Source organism: Chenopodium quinoa, unplaced genomic scaffold (genome assembly GCF_001683475.1).
Source record: "Chenopodium quinoa cultivar QQ74 unplaced genomic scaffold, ASM168347v1, whole genome shotgun sequence".
In the NCBI taxonomy this organism is placed as follows: domain Eukaryota; kingdom Viridiplantae; phylum Streptophyta; class Magnoliopsida; order Caryophyllales; family Amaranthaceae; genus Chenopodium; species Chenopodium quinoa.
In genome coordinates, this window is record NW_018743919.1 from 4,136,201 (window position 1) to 4,149,550 (window position 13,350).

Consider the following 13,350-nt stretch of genomic DNA (forward strand, 5'->3'; position numbering starts at 1 on the left):
TGGCGGAGTAATTCCGCTTCTTTTGCTTAACTGGTCGACACGTCGGGTCAACATTAAGCTTATAGGAGATGAGGTCTGAACTTATCCCGGGCATATCAGCTGCCGAGAAAGCAAACACATCTCTGTTGTCCCGAAGGAGCTGAATAAGTTCACAACGGGTGTTCGGATCAAGGTCCATCCCGATTGTTACACATTTCTCAACGTCTCCTTCGGCCAACTCAACTGTTTCAGTCTGTTGGTCCATGTCCATTGCTGATGGACTGGACTCTTCATAATCTGGCATGTTGCCTATGTCAGCAGGTGTCCCAGTCTTTTTGTTCTTCGGCTGGCTCTCTGAGTCTTGCTGTTCAGCTAAAGAGCTAGCCTTTTCCCTTTCGGGCCCTTTACCTCTGGGTTTAGATCCTTGGGCCGAAGCACTTAGGCCTTTCGGCTTTTTTGTGCTTGGCTCTCTTTCTTTTTCTTTCTCCTCCTCATCCTTGTCGTCATCTGGGCAACTACTGGATGGCTTGAGGTAGTTGCACCTTCGGGCGTCCTTTTGGTTGCCCTGTATCCTTTCGGGGAAGCCGGCGTCTGAGACGTAAATCATCAGCTGATGATAAGTTGAGACGGCCCCTTGGATCTCATGAATTATGGGTCTCCCCAAAATCACGTTGTACACTAAAGGAGCGTCAATGACCAAAAATTCAATCATGACGTTCCTGGCTGCCTCATCGCTGCCGATGGTGATAGGAAGTGTCACCTTCCCATCTGGATAAGTTGAAGCCCCGTTGAACCCAGATACCGGGTAGGGTACCGGCGTAAGGTGCTTGGGCTTCAGCTTGATTTGATTGTAGGCCTTTCGGAACAGAATGTTTGCTCCGCTGCCACCGTCAACAAGGACCTTACTGACGTCGTGGTTGGCCACCGTGGCGATGATCACCAACGGATCCTCGTGAGGGAACGTTATCCCCCGGCAGTCGGCGGCTGTGAACGTCATGTTCGGCACCGGCGATTGGGGAGACTGAATGTCAGCGTTGTTCACCTGGTGAGTCAAAGCCCTAAGGTGTCACTTGTGCTCCCTTCGAGAGCATATTCCTCCCGAGATAACATTGATCGGAGAGAATTTCCCCTCCGGCTTTTTACTGTTCTTCCGGGGGAAGTCGAGGTCTTGCCGAGAGTCCTTTGCTGACTTCTCGGACTCTTTTTTCTCGCGGTGATCCGCGATGTATTTTTTCAAGTATCCCTTCCGGACCATGTCCTCTATCTGGTCCTTCAGTTGGATACACTCCTCAGTGTTGTGTCTCGGAGACTCATGGAACTCGCACCACTGATTTTTATTTTTTCGCTGATACCACTCTGGGAGTGGTCTCGGCTTTCGGTAACTCTGCTCCTCCTTCGTCACGCTGTAAATTTTGGCGCGTGGAAGAGAGAGCGGAGTGTAGGACTCGTATCTGCCTGTGCATGAGGCAGATTTTTCCTTCTTCGGGTCGCTGGCCGAAGATTACTCCGAGGCCTTTGACTTTCCCATTGCCTTATGGCCTTGGCCTTCAGACAAGGGTATTTGTCTTTGTTTCCCTCCCCCGAATTGAGGTTGGGTTTTCGCTTTGTTCCATTCTTCGGCTCGGATGAACTTATCCGAGGCATTCAGATCTTCCTCCAAGGTCTGCGGGGTATGCATGACCATGAAGTCTAGGAACTTCCCGGCCTGAAGGCCATTCTGCATTGCAAAAACGGCTAGCCCCTGGTCCAGCTGAGAGACGCTGGATGACTCGTTACTGAAACGGGTCAGATAGTCTCGGAGGCTTTCGGTTTCCCCCTGTTGCAGACTCATGAGTTCTGCAGTAGTCTTCTCTCGGCGGTTTGCCGTGGAAAACTTGCTCCTAAATTTGGAGGACAGATCATCCCACCCTGTTATGGAGCCTTGCTTTACTCCCTTGGAGATCCACGCTTGCGCGACCCCCTTGAGAGTGGTTGGGAAATATTTGCACCAAGTCGCTTCGGATCTGGGGCAAAGATGCATATGAGTCTCATATGAGGCCACGTGGTCCTTCGGATCCGAGGTCCCGTCATATGTGATGTGCGACGATATTTTAACCGTGGGCACGTGCTCTTCCAATATCCATTGCTCGAATGGCGAACTGGCGGGTAGCATAACGGCCTTGCCCTTGTTCCTGGCCGAAGGGACCGCGCTCCGCCCTCTTAGAGAGGTAGGAGTGGTTTTCGTCCCTGGCTGGGAAGTCTGGGCCTCGGCCGCAGGGAACGAGAGGCGACTGCGCACGCTCGGTTCCTTGCCGCCGAGTCGGTCGAGGACGCTTCGGCGAACAGTCTCAGGTTCTCAGTGAGTAGATTCTGGCCGAGAAGCTGAGCTGCTGCTCTTATGCGTTTCTGGTCGGGAGGATGAGGATCCTTTTAAAAGTTGAGGGTTCTTTTTCCTCTCTTTTTCATTTTTCCAGGTATCCTCTTCCCACTCTTCAAGTTCCCGGAAGGAAGGAAGCTTCCCACCATCATGGTCTAGCTTCCTCCGCTGATGCCGGGTATGCGGAGGAGTTCGATCACGAGGTGGTGGCATATTTTGTGCCCTCATCGCCTCCATGAGCACTGCCAGCGCTCTTGCCACCTCCTCCGAGCTGGGCCCCGTCAAAGGGGTCCTCGGCTGAGTATGGGAATGAGGGCGCACAGTCGATGGTTGGCTTTGGGGCACTGAATGTGTCCTATGATCGGACTCACCCCTGCTAGACTGAGAGTGACTCGGCCTATGATGAGAGTCATGAATTACGGGAGAAAGGGAATCTTCCCTGTATGATCCTCCCCCGAGCTGGCACCCTTGGGAGAGTTCCGGTCCGGCGAGGGTGATGGTGTATGGGTTTTAGGCTTTTCGCCCGCTCCTTGACGGAGGCCTTTGCTCTTGCGGTTCTTAGCCATTGCTACTAAGATAATTGCAAGATGATCTAGGTTAGAAATTTGGCTTAAAGATTTTTGAAAGTCTTCCCCACAGACGACGCCAAATTGTTTCGGGTGAAAACAATGGGACCTTGCCGAAGGGCCGATGAAACGAAGAAGACTAGATTCGGTCCAAGTAATGTTGGGCCGAAGGTTTCCTGCACAGTAAACACACGTAAACTAGCCTCGGAGGTGTTGCCGAGGAAGGCCCCTCCGATGCTAAAGTCAGTACAGTGTGTAGAAAGAGAACACTATGCAAGAGAATTAGTTGCTTGAGGTTTTGCTTGAATGAATGTACAAATGTAATATTGATGGCTTTTATACCTCTTCATACATGAAGAAGTTGGGCCTTAGCCCAATTGGCTTGCCTTGAGGACTGATCTTTGACTTTAGCACAACTGGAGAGATGAACCTTGACCTTGGGCTTTTAATTCCTAAACCCAATTGGACTAAATTGGACCCAAACAATATTTAACCAAGTTTATATCGATTATGTTCGTTATGCATTGGATTAGTTGGAAATTTTGTGACATCAATTGAATTGATCTTAATTTACCCCAATCTAGGAAATTTTCTCAATAATCAACCACCACAAAAGGAAAAAATCAACCATTCCATTAATATACAAAGATTATAGCTGACACTTATCCGAAATTTTCTTCAAGTTTATCTTTTTTACTTTTGGTGAAATTCTAGTTTGTAAGAAAATTAGTCGATTATGCAAATTAAGACGAAGATCTTAATAGAACAAACAAACAAAAAAAAATAAATAAATAAATAAATAAAAAATAAAAAAATTATACAGAGTGAAAATGAACCACAAGGGACAAACCATCGTAATAACTATACAAAGCCATATAAAATTTAAATTGAAATCCAAGAATAAGCTCATTCAAAAAGTTAAATATTGAAATTTTTGAAAAAGTTATATTATGGAGTAATGAACTTATTAGTTCATAAACATAATAAAACAAATTAGTTCTAGTTCAAGCTCAAGCTATCTTTGAGATTCATGTCTAATATACAAACTTACAGCAAAGAACAATATTGAAAGAAGTATATTGGAAATACAATAGATTTGTAGGGTGAACATGTAATAATCTATCTATTACATAATACTAAAAGCGAATCTAGGAGGACACTTTTGCAAAACACTATTAAAAATTTTCCCTTCAAAAAAAAATTTCTTTAAAATATTACATACGAGTATTTAAATACTTTATCTCATATTGTATGTTTTTATTGTTTTAATATATTTCATGCATTTTAATACCTAGTGAATCAGTTCATTATATTTATATTCTTTTAAATATTATATTGTCATTATAATTATTTAATACTCGTGCATTGCACGGGATTTAACCTAATTTTATATTAAAAAACATATTTATATTTTGCTTGACCAGCTAGCCAATTATGATTTTGAAAACTTGGATTTTCGGTTCAACTTGAGCAAAGAACTTGTACTGTTATCATTTTTTTTTTTTCCAATGAAAAGAGCTCGAAAACATCTCGAGTTGTCAAGGAAGATTATAGGGTCACCTATGGCCATTCGGCAACATTTATAGCAAGCGAGCATTAAATAGTTACAGAGGCCTATAGCAACCCTCATTAGTCCTACCAGCTTGAATGAGAGTACTCAGCTTACGCTTATTTACACTGTCGTAAACAATAAACATAGTACATTCTAAGAGCATATTTAGCCTATTGTTCATACAATGAATTCCTCCAACAATTCACCAATCTATACCTAGTTCCTTCGAGAGGAACAACTTGTCAATGTATCCAATCACAGCATCCGAAGAAGTAATGTAGCTTTGCATTTGGATGCGGGCAGAGTCCTCTGTAAAGAAACCAATAAACAAGTAGAATATAAGCATCTGATAACAAACTAGACAATACAACATACAAGTTCCTTAAAATGTTCCTCTTACTTTAAAAAGCAAGGGCACATGCATATTAAATAGAATACGCCAAACTGATACTAAACTACTATGAGATGGCAATAAATTGATACATAGGACTAGGAGAGCATGTCACTGTGAGTTCTGAGAAGCATTCGGCTCAGGTGAGACAAAAATCAGGCCAGAGAGCTTCAAACGACCAATATAAAGCAAATGACTAATTACACAACTTCAACATAATATTTGAATCCTAAATTTATTTCATCGAACATACAGTTTAGCTATATGGATGCTAGCCCACCCCCCCACCTCTCTCTCTCTCTCTCTCACACACACACACACACATCCTACTGAAACTCATCCAAGACACAAGATCTCTCTAAGATTTTAGAGCCCATATTTTCTTCTAAAAGAATTCACTTTGAAGCAAATCATTTCAACAAGGGAATATTTTAAGGGGATCTATTCTAGAGAATGGGGATCAGACATAATTACTAAGCATTCACTAATCCATTACTTCCATGCACATGAATCACAATATGAATGTATTAGTCAAGTAAAACTAATGACAAAGGTGCACCCACCATCCTCATTCAGCTTCTTCATCAACTGCGGCCTAGTAGGCAACGCATACATCCCTGCACCAACAGCTTTTCTAATAGCCCATCCATGATATGGAGCAAAGACTTGGGTGTAAGAATTAGAAGCAGCATCCTTCAAAGAATTTCCCCTGAAGATATAAAGACAGACTGTTTCAGTTATTCATATTCCAACAAAATTATGCTCAGCCTAGATCATATTTCCATTTCATAACTATTGAAAGAAGAAATAGAAGCTAAAATATCATGTGAAAAATTAAGCAGAAATCGCAAACATGACATGAAGAGACCGACAAAACTTACAAATTCAGCAGAAGATCAAGTTATCAGTGTAACTGGCTGAACAAGCCATTCAATGAATGAATCTACGTTCTTCATTCCATGGTCATTCTATGTAAACAAAATGACTGCCAAGCCAGCAACTAATTACAAGCTATAGCCAAAACACTAGATACAGGCCCATAGTCAAACTATTGACTACTTCCCTATTCAAAACTTCAGCCAAAATTAATCCAAACCACCAGTACGCCAACTAATAGACCATAATAGTTCTTGTACTCAATCCATTTGTTCAACTTGTAAACGGCCAGACCACATATAAAGCTTTGGAGGATTAATGGATTACTGTTCTCATAAACAAATTCTTCTGCCCAAAAAAATTGAGCTGTTTGCTATCTCAACATGTAATAGTTCAAAGAAACTAAACTTCTTCAACATTCTGAGAGGATTATTAGTTGGCAAAGCCGCAAAGATACTGGATTGAAACTTGAAAGAATTAGCCTCATTAACAGGCAGAACAAGTCAATGAATTATCTTAAAATTGTGTTGTTTAAAAAGGAAACAATCATCCACAGCTGGAGCAAATAATAAAAAACAAGTCAAATCTTTAAAGCGGGAACAATTTCTTGCAAGTCTTCATCACCTTGTACAACATAGTGTTCTGCAATTCAGAGGACTATGAGATTCACTAAAATTTGTAAAAACAGGCTATATTGCTATACCATCAATCCAAATTACTAGCATATTTTTCATGATTCTCACAGCCAAAAACCTAACACTCTCACTGGACTAACCTTCAAGCTTTAACCACGTAAAAGCACTCCCACAAATGGAAGAAAGCCAACAAATGGTTCTATAGTCAACATTCACTCCATGACATTAGACCTAGCAAAGTTAATCATAAGCCTAACGATGACCATCAAAATAAAAATCACACTGTGCTATAATTTGAATGAACATAGGGTTTGTGAGGTTAGTAAAAAACAAAAGACAGGCTCTTCACAACCCACCCAAACTATCAATCAAAGCCTTAATCCCATAAGTGGGGTCAGCTACATGAACCAAATTTGATTATTTCGTGTAGTCATCGACATAAATCTTCCTCCTCCATCCCTTACGATCCAATGCTTCATCCTCATGCAAATCCATATACTTCATATCCTTCACAACTCCTTCCAACCAAGTCATTTTCGGTCTGCCTCTCTCTCGTTTAACCCCTCCATGTTCCCACTCTTCAACTCTTTGAACCGGTGCACCCTAGGGTCTCCGTCTTACATGCCCAAACCAACGCAGGAAATTGTCCCTTAGTTTGTCTACAATGTCTGCCACACCTATTTTCTTGCGAACAACCCACCCAAACTACAATGACAAAATTTCTACAACCCAAATCTGCAACATGGAAAAGAAGCAACAAAATGTTGTTTAAGTCAGCATCACTCCATTACTCAAGTTGAAATCCTCTCCAATGACATCATTGACTAAATTTAGCAAAGCCAGTTGCTTATAAAAATGAATATAAGACATTGGATTTGTTTCTTTATTAAAATTGGAGGTATATTTCCTTACTACCCATAGTTACACATTATGTAACACCACACCCACCACTAATTAAATAGAGGTTAGGATAAAACAAATTTTCTAAAGCACCAGACCATCATAATTTGACGTAGAAGTACAACAAAAGATTTGACCAACAGCCTAAGCCATACAGAACCATTACTTTTTCATTCCAATGCTTATGGAGCGGATGTGCTCTTAGCATGATCCTTCATCATTTCCATCTAACGCATCCACCAACTTCTGAGCAATATGTTACTCCTCCGGTCCTCCCCCAGACATGATGTGCTTTTCCTTCAACCTTTAGCTACAAACTCATCCACTAGCCAATTAGCTACCAGTTACACTTTCCAAAAAGATGATGTGATAAAGTAGACAATAACACATTCTTATTCACTCTTGTAACATCACATACCCAAACCCAGTATAAATTCCAATTTATGTGTATAAAAATACAGAACAAAAAGTGCACACAGCTGGCAGACAGGTTGTCATCAAAACAACAGCAAAAAAATTTAAGACAACTAATTCCTTTAAACTCTGACAGGAATAGCAAAGCACATGAAGGAAAGACTCGAAAATGGTAGTGAGTCATAGTTTTCACATAACAAGAAATCCAGTAAAATTAGAGCCTCCACCCAACATACTTAGCTCCATGATTTCCCAAAGCAGATCCGATCTCATTAAATTGTCCAATCTTCTGTCCCACTTCCACAGCTATGACACATGGACTTGAAAGTGTGGGTTAAGTTGCTAAATATACCCTAAAACTTGTATGACAAAGATTACAAGAAAAACCTAGTGAATACTAAGAGATTTTTCAATGCAGGTGCTAATTAACTCAAGGCCACCACGAGCCTTTACGTGACCAACTAATGATCATATACAGCTTTAAAAAATATTATATGACCTCGGGATGCATCCCCTGCAATCCTAATAGTTTCGACACCGAGTCTCGAAACTTTTGAAATTCATCTAATTTCATGTATGCCTTTACTTTTAAACAATTTTATTACCTATTTAAACTCGGAAAGATAAGAGGATGAAATTCTTTCCCATAAACACCACGAGGCCATTTGGATGGTTGGAACTATCCACTTTACCTTTAAATAGTCAATTTAACCGTTTATGTATACGCATCCTCTAAATGACTCAAGACCACCACGGGCTTTTATGTGACCGACTAATAACTTCAAATGATTCCTAACAACATTATACGACCCTAAAATGTTTCCTCTACAATCTTAAGATTTTTCAACACATTAGTCCAATTTCGTGTATTAAAGCCTTCAAATTAGGCTTCTAGAAAACATTTTAAATCCCAACAAGATTATGCATCGTGATTATTCTTGAAGTTCCAAAGAGCCCTGGGAAGGCCTACTTGGTTCTCGAAACCATCTCATTCATGCCTTAGCTCACCCTATGTTATCATGTCTTGAAGCCTTGTGAATGCTTTGTCTTGGCCTTGAGAAAAATGGAAGTGCATAAAAGGGAGGGGAAGGATAGAGGAGAGATAGGGAAGTGAGGAGTAAAGAGAAAAATAGAGCATACCCTCCTTAAAAAAACAGTTTTCCTTCTCTTAAAAAACCCCACCTATAGGAAAATTGCTTTCCACCCTTTCTTATACATAAAGGAAGACGGGAAATGAAGGAAAATCACTTTCAAGAAAAATGTTTTCCACCAAAACAAACGGAGCCTATGGAATTTCAAAATTTTCTCCTCCTTCCCAAAGTCATAGAAAAACTGGCCTTTGGCCTGACAGCTAATAAGAACAGCCATCATAAATACAAAGTTCAAGAGCAAGTGGTTGTATGCCTGACAATCTCCAAAATCTCCTTCAAACCAAGGACAGAAGACAAATGATACTAACCAATCTTCTTCTCAGTTGGGGCATTAGAAGAATCTTTATTACGTCCAATCAAGGTATAGAGAAAACAGACCCGCCATAACTCATGCCAATATGCCATTACAGACATGAAGGGTAACAAAGACCAAAGTAGCAAATACAAATTACAGAAATCTCAAAACTTAATTCTTGAGAATTTACTATTGAACACATTTAAACAATGTTACTCAAAACCAAAGAAAACAAGACTACTCAAACCTTTTATAAGATTTTAATGCCCAAGAACTATTTTATCTCGAAACATTCTTTCCACTTTGTTTAAAAGGATGATGCATCAATAGCTATTGTCTCTTCTTAAAACACCACAATCACAGCCTTAGGACATATTTTATGTTCATTGATTCTCTTTGTACCCAACAAAGCAATCAAAATGCTAAATAAATATAAATTTGCAAAAGTCAGCAGCTACCCTTTCACAAAATAATTCAAAACTTCCCACTTGATTAATAACCAGTAGTCCTAATTCCGAAATTTCTGCCCAACTGCATCAGTAAACTAGAGTAGCAACAGTTTCAACTAACAAGCATCACAAAGTCATTGGTAAGTCATAAAATTCCCAGTAGCATGCATATCGACACGTGTTTAATCAAGTAAGCCATCAAAAGAAAGGGGAAGAAACAAAGTTTTCACTACATCATCCCCACCCCTAAATTAAAAAGACAAAGCAAAAGGCAAAAGCAGGAACCTCAAACTAACCTGCACAAATTCAAAGGAATTGATAAACCATACCAAGATTACCAACAGACTACATTCTTCTTGACCATATGTACAAGAAAAGCTCAACAAGCCCTTGCATAATAAGCAATATGTTAAGGGGAGAAGAACAAAAAGAAGGATTCCATCAGCTCTACTTGATCTTGAATATGCCAACAATGATAACAATGATGGAAAATGCCTTCACTTATACAAAAAATAATCAAAATACTAAGGTCAGATACAAAAAGCACCAAACATTTTTGTTTCACAATTCGCGTATAATATCAAATTTTCAGCTGACAAGGTTGGATTCATGACAGGACAAATAGATGGTTAGCATGAGTTTGTCACGTCTAGTCATCTTGGGTCGAGTCACCTTTTGACAGCTCTACGTACACATAAGCAATAATCTCAAACAAACAAGAGCAAATATTTATAGACATAGCATTTAAAGATAAAAATTAATGAATAAGCCAATAGCCATATTTATATGTAGAAACAGAGAGAGGCCATTAAAGGGGAAGAAAAAAAAAAACATACTCAGTTGCAATAATTTGCTCAAAAAGTACTTTAACCATGTCTAGCCCACGCTTTACTTTCAAAAGATTTCTAGTATGGCTGCCTTGTTTTCGCACTGTTTTTGCCTGTATATCTTGATCAATCAATTCTTGTAATGTCGTAATCGAGTTTGAGGCCTCAACAAGATCATTAACCTACGCAAATCCATGTACGATTAATATCACCAACTAATAAAGTTCAGACATTTTAAATTAAATCCAAAGCCTTCCTATCACAAGTGGGGGAAATGAGGTGATTAATAATAGGAGAGGCTAGAGAGTATTGGCTTACCTTGGCAACATAGTCCATCTCTGCAAACTTAAAAGCTATCCCCAAACAACCAAACAATGGCGAGACAAGGGAACAAGCATGGGAAAATGGGGCAACCTTAAGATCAGAGTCCTGAGAATTAACAGTGGTAGCAAGATCATTGAATGCTTCAGCAATCTTCTTCAATGGCTTTTCTCCCCCATCCTCTGTCATTCTACCTAAATTCACCCCTGCAGATCACTCTAAAATCTGCAGAACATGATAAAAATAAAGGTACTCAAAATTGCAGGAATCGAATGCCTTAAGCAGTATGATTGCAGTAAAAAAATAACATACAGTAGCAAGGGAGTGAAGACACTAAATCCCATCACATTTGCACCATTTTTTTCCATATAGGTAGGTTGAAATTGTTGTTGTTATGTTAAAGTAGCCACACCACTTCCAAGCAAGAACATTTTTGTTGTTTGGTCCCCCCCCCCCCCAACCAGCTCTTTTTATGGAGTCAGTCTTCGCAAAGATCAGAACATGGGAAACTATTGCAATTTTAAGTAGATACAGTCAGTCAGTTACATATCCATTTAAACAAAACTTTATCACTTTGTTACAATCATTATACTATAGATTCCTATACGATGACCATTCTCAAGAAAAAGATTGCTAAGCAACTTCCACATATCAATGGCATTACACATGAAAGCTATGCAAAGTACCATATGCCCAAATGGTGAAATTTTGGAGATTCCACTACAAACCCTATAATCAGAAAAGCATAAATTTTGGTGGGAAAAAAATTACGTAACTTCAAACAACAAATGCATTCAATAACCTTCCCTCATCACTTCGTAGATGTAGGGCAAAATGGCTTTCACAAATCAACCGCTTAAGCGTGAAAACCATCCAACACTATGATGTAATCACGGAAACCTCACTGGAATCCCTAATGGCCTTATGTAAACAAAATATCGGAAAAGCACGAAGTAAAAGTTTCCAATAACAAGATAAAATACAATTGCAAGATTATGAGAATAGCACCTAATAGAAGATATAATGTATTGCAGAATACACAGGCAAAGTGTACAATGTGAACATAAGAATCTTAAATACTTATACTTAACTAAATAATTATACTTGTATAAAACAAGATAAAGTATTCACACTTATATAATTCTATGTCTGTCATCAATCACCTTCTGAAATCAAATTAGGGTTTCTTCAATTATTATTTCATTATATTATCATTGGAGTAAGAAATCCCATTATATTCCACTACTGCATGATCATCAATCTGAAATCCATAAATTCCTCAACTCTGAAAGATAGACTTTTCAAGTTCAAACAACCAAAACAAAGAACCCCACAGTTACAGTAACTTGTACATTTCAACAAATAATCTTACAAACTACAAACCCTTTTGAGTTTGAGAATCAAGACAGGTTAATTAGTGAAGCAAAAAATAAATTAAAATAAAAAATGAAAATGGAATGAATATTATCCAAAAAAAAATATTAAAAAGAATAATACCAAATTGGATAATGAAAGGAAGCTCAGAGTTGAGGCCAAAGAAATGGAGTGTCGAAAGGTAGATTTTGATGGCGATGATGGCGAATCGGCGAAGTTTGAGATCAGGGGAAGAGAGAGAATCACAATTAAGTAATGCGGTATTTAGGTGGTTGGAAAGGGGGAATTTTTATTTTTTAACCAAAATTCAAACGTCGGTTGTAATTTTCCTTTTTAGTTAGCGTTATTTTTACTATTGTTTTTTATTTTATTTTTTTATTTTTTTTTTTTTGACGAATGCGTAAGTTTTTTTATTCAGGTTTTTCACCATATACCCTGAGTTTTTTTTTTTATTCATCATATATTTTAAAGTTTTTTTGTTTATTCACCATATACTCCTGAATTGTTACAAAAATTTACCGTATACCACTAATGACAACAAGATGAGTGGAATTTAATTAATTATGCATCGAAATCACTTTAGATCTCTCCCCTCATCCCGAAACCACTCATCTCCTTTTTCCAACCCCCAAAACCACTCCAAATCTCCATAAGCATATATGTATGATTGATTTTGAGGATGAAAAAGGAAATTTAGGGTGGTTTTAAGGGTGGGAAAAAGGAATATGGGTGGTTTTGGAGATAGAAGAATGTATTAAGGGTGGTTTCGGGTCATAATTAACCCTAATGACTTACGAAGTTAACAATCATTAGTCATCAAGGATATATGATGTATTTTTGTGAAAATTCGGGGGTATATGATGAATTTAATAAAGTTTAAGGGTATTTGGTGAATAAACAAAAAACTTAGGGGTATATGGTGAAAAAACCTTTCTTTTTTTTAGTACATCTTCTGGTGTGTGAACAAAAGTAAGGCTTTGTTTATTTCAACATATTTTTACTTATTCCGAAAAAAAATAAGTTCAGATCAGATTATCATTTTATATGCAGTTTTTTATCACTAAATATATTTAATTTCGTAATAAAAAAATTATGAAAATTACATATTAATAAAATACACATTATTACGAATCTAACAAGACCCCACTTGATATATTTTTTCTATATAAATTATTGTACACTTAAGGTCAAATTCGACAATCAGATTATTAGATCATATCAGACCAGAACAGATCAAATCAGATCAGATAAACAAAAATAATGT

At 38.5% G+C, this 13,350-nt stretch overlaps 1 protein-coding gene across 1 annotated transcript; it reads right to left on the minus strand.

Annotated features, from left to right (window-relative positions):
* Positions 1-4,380: 4,380 nt before the first annotated feature.
* Positions 4,381-12,445, minus strand: LOC110687475 (accelerated cell death 11-like). The gene is made up of 5 exons (XM_021864127.1): positions 12,210-12,445; positions 10,710-10,937; positions 10,401-10,573; positions 5,408-5,553; positions 4,381-4,762 (listed from the first exon to the last, which is right to left on the minus strand). Exons 2-5 carry the CDS (start codon positions 10,899-10,901, stop codon positions 4,656-4,658), a joined length of 618 nt encoding a protein of 205 aa, XP_021719819.1. The 5' UTR covers positions 10,902-10,937; positions 12,210-12,445; the 3' UTR covers positions 4,381-4,655.
* Between the last annotated feature and the right edge of the window lie 905 nt (positions 12,446-13,350).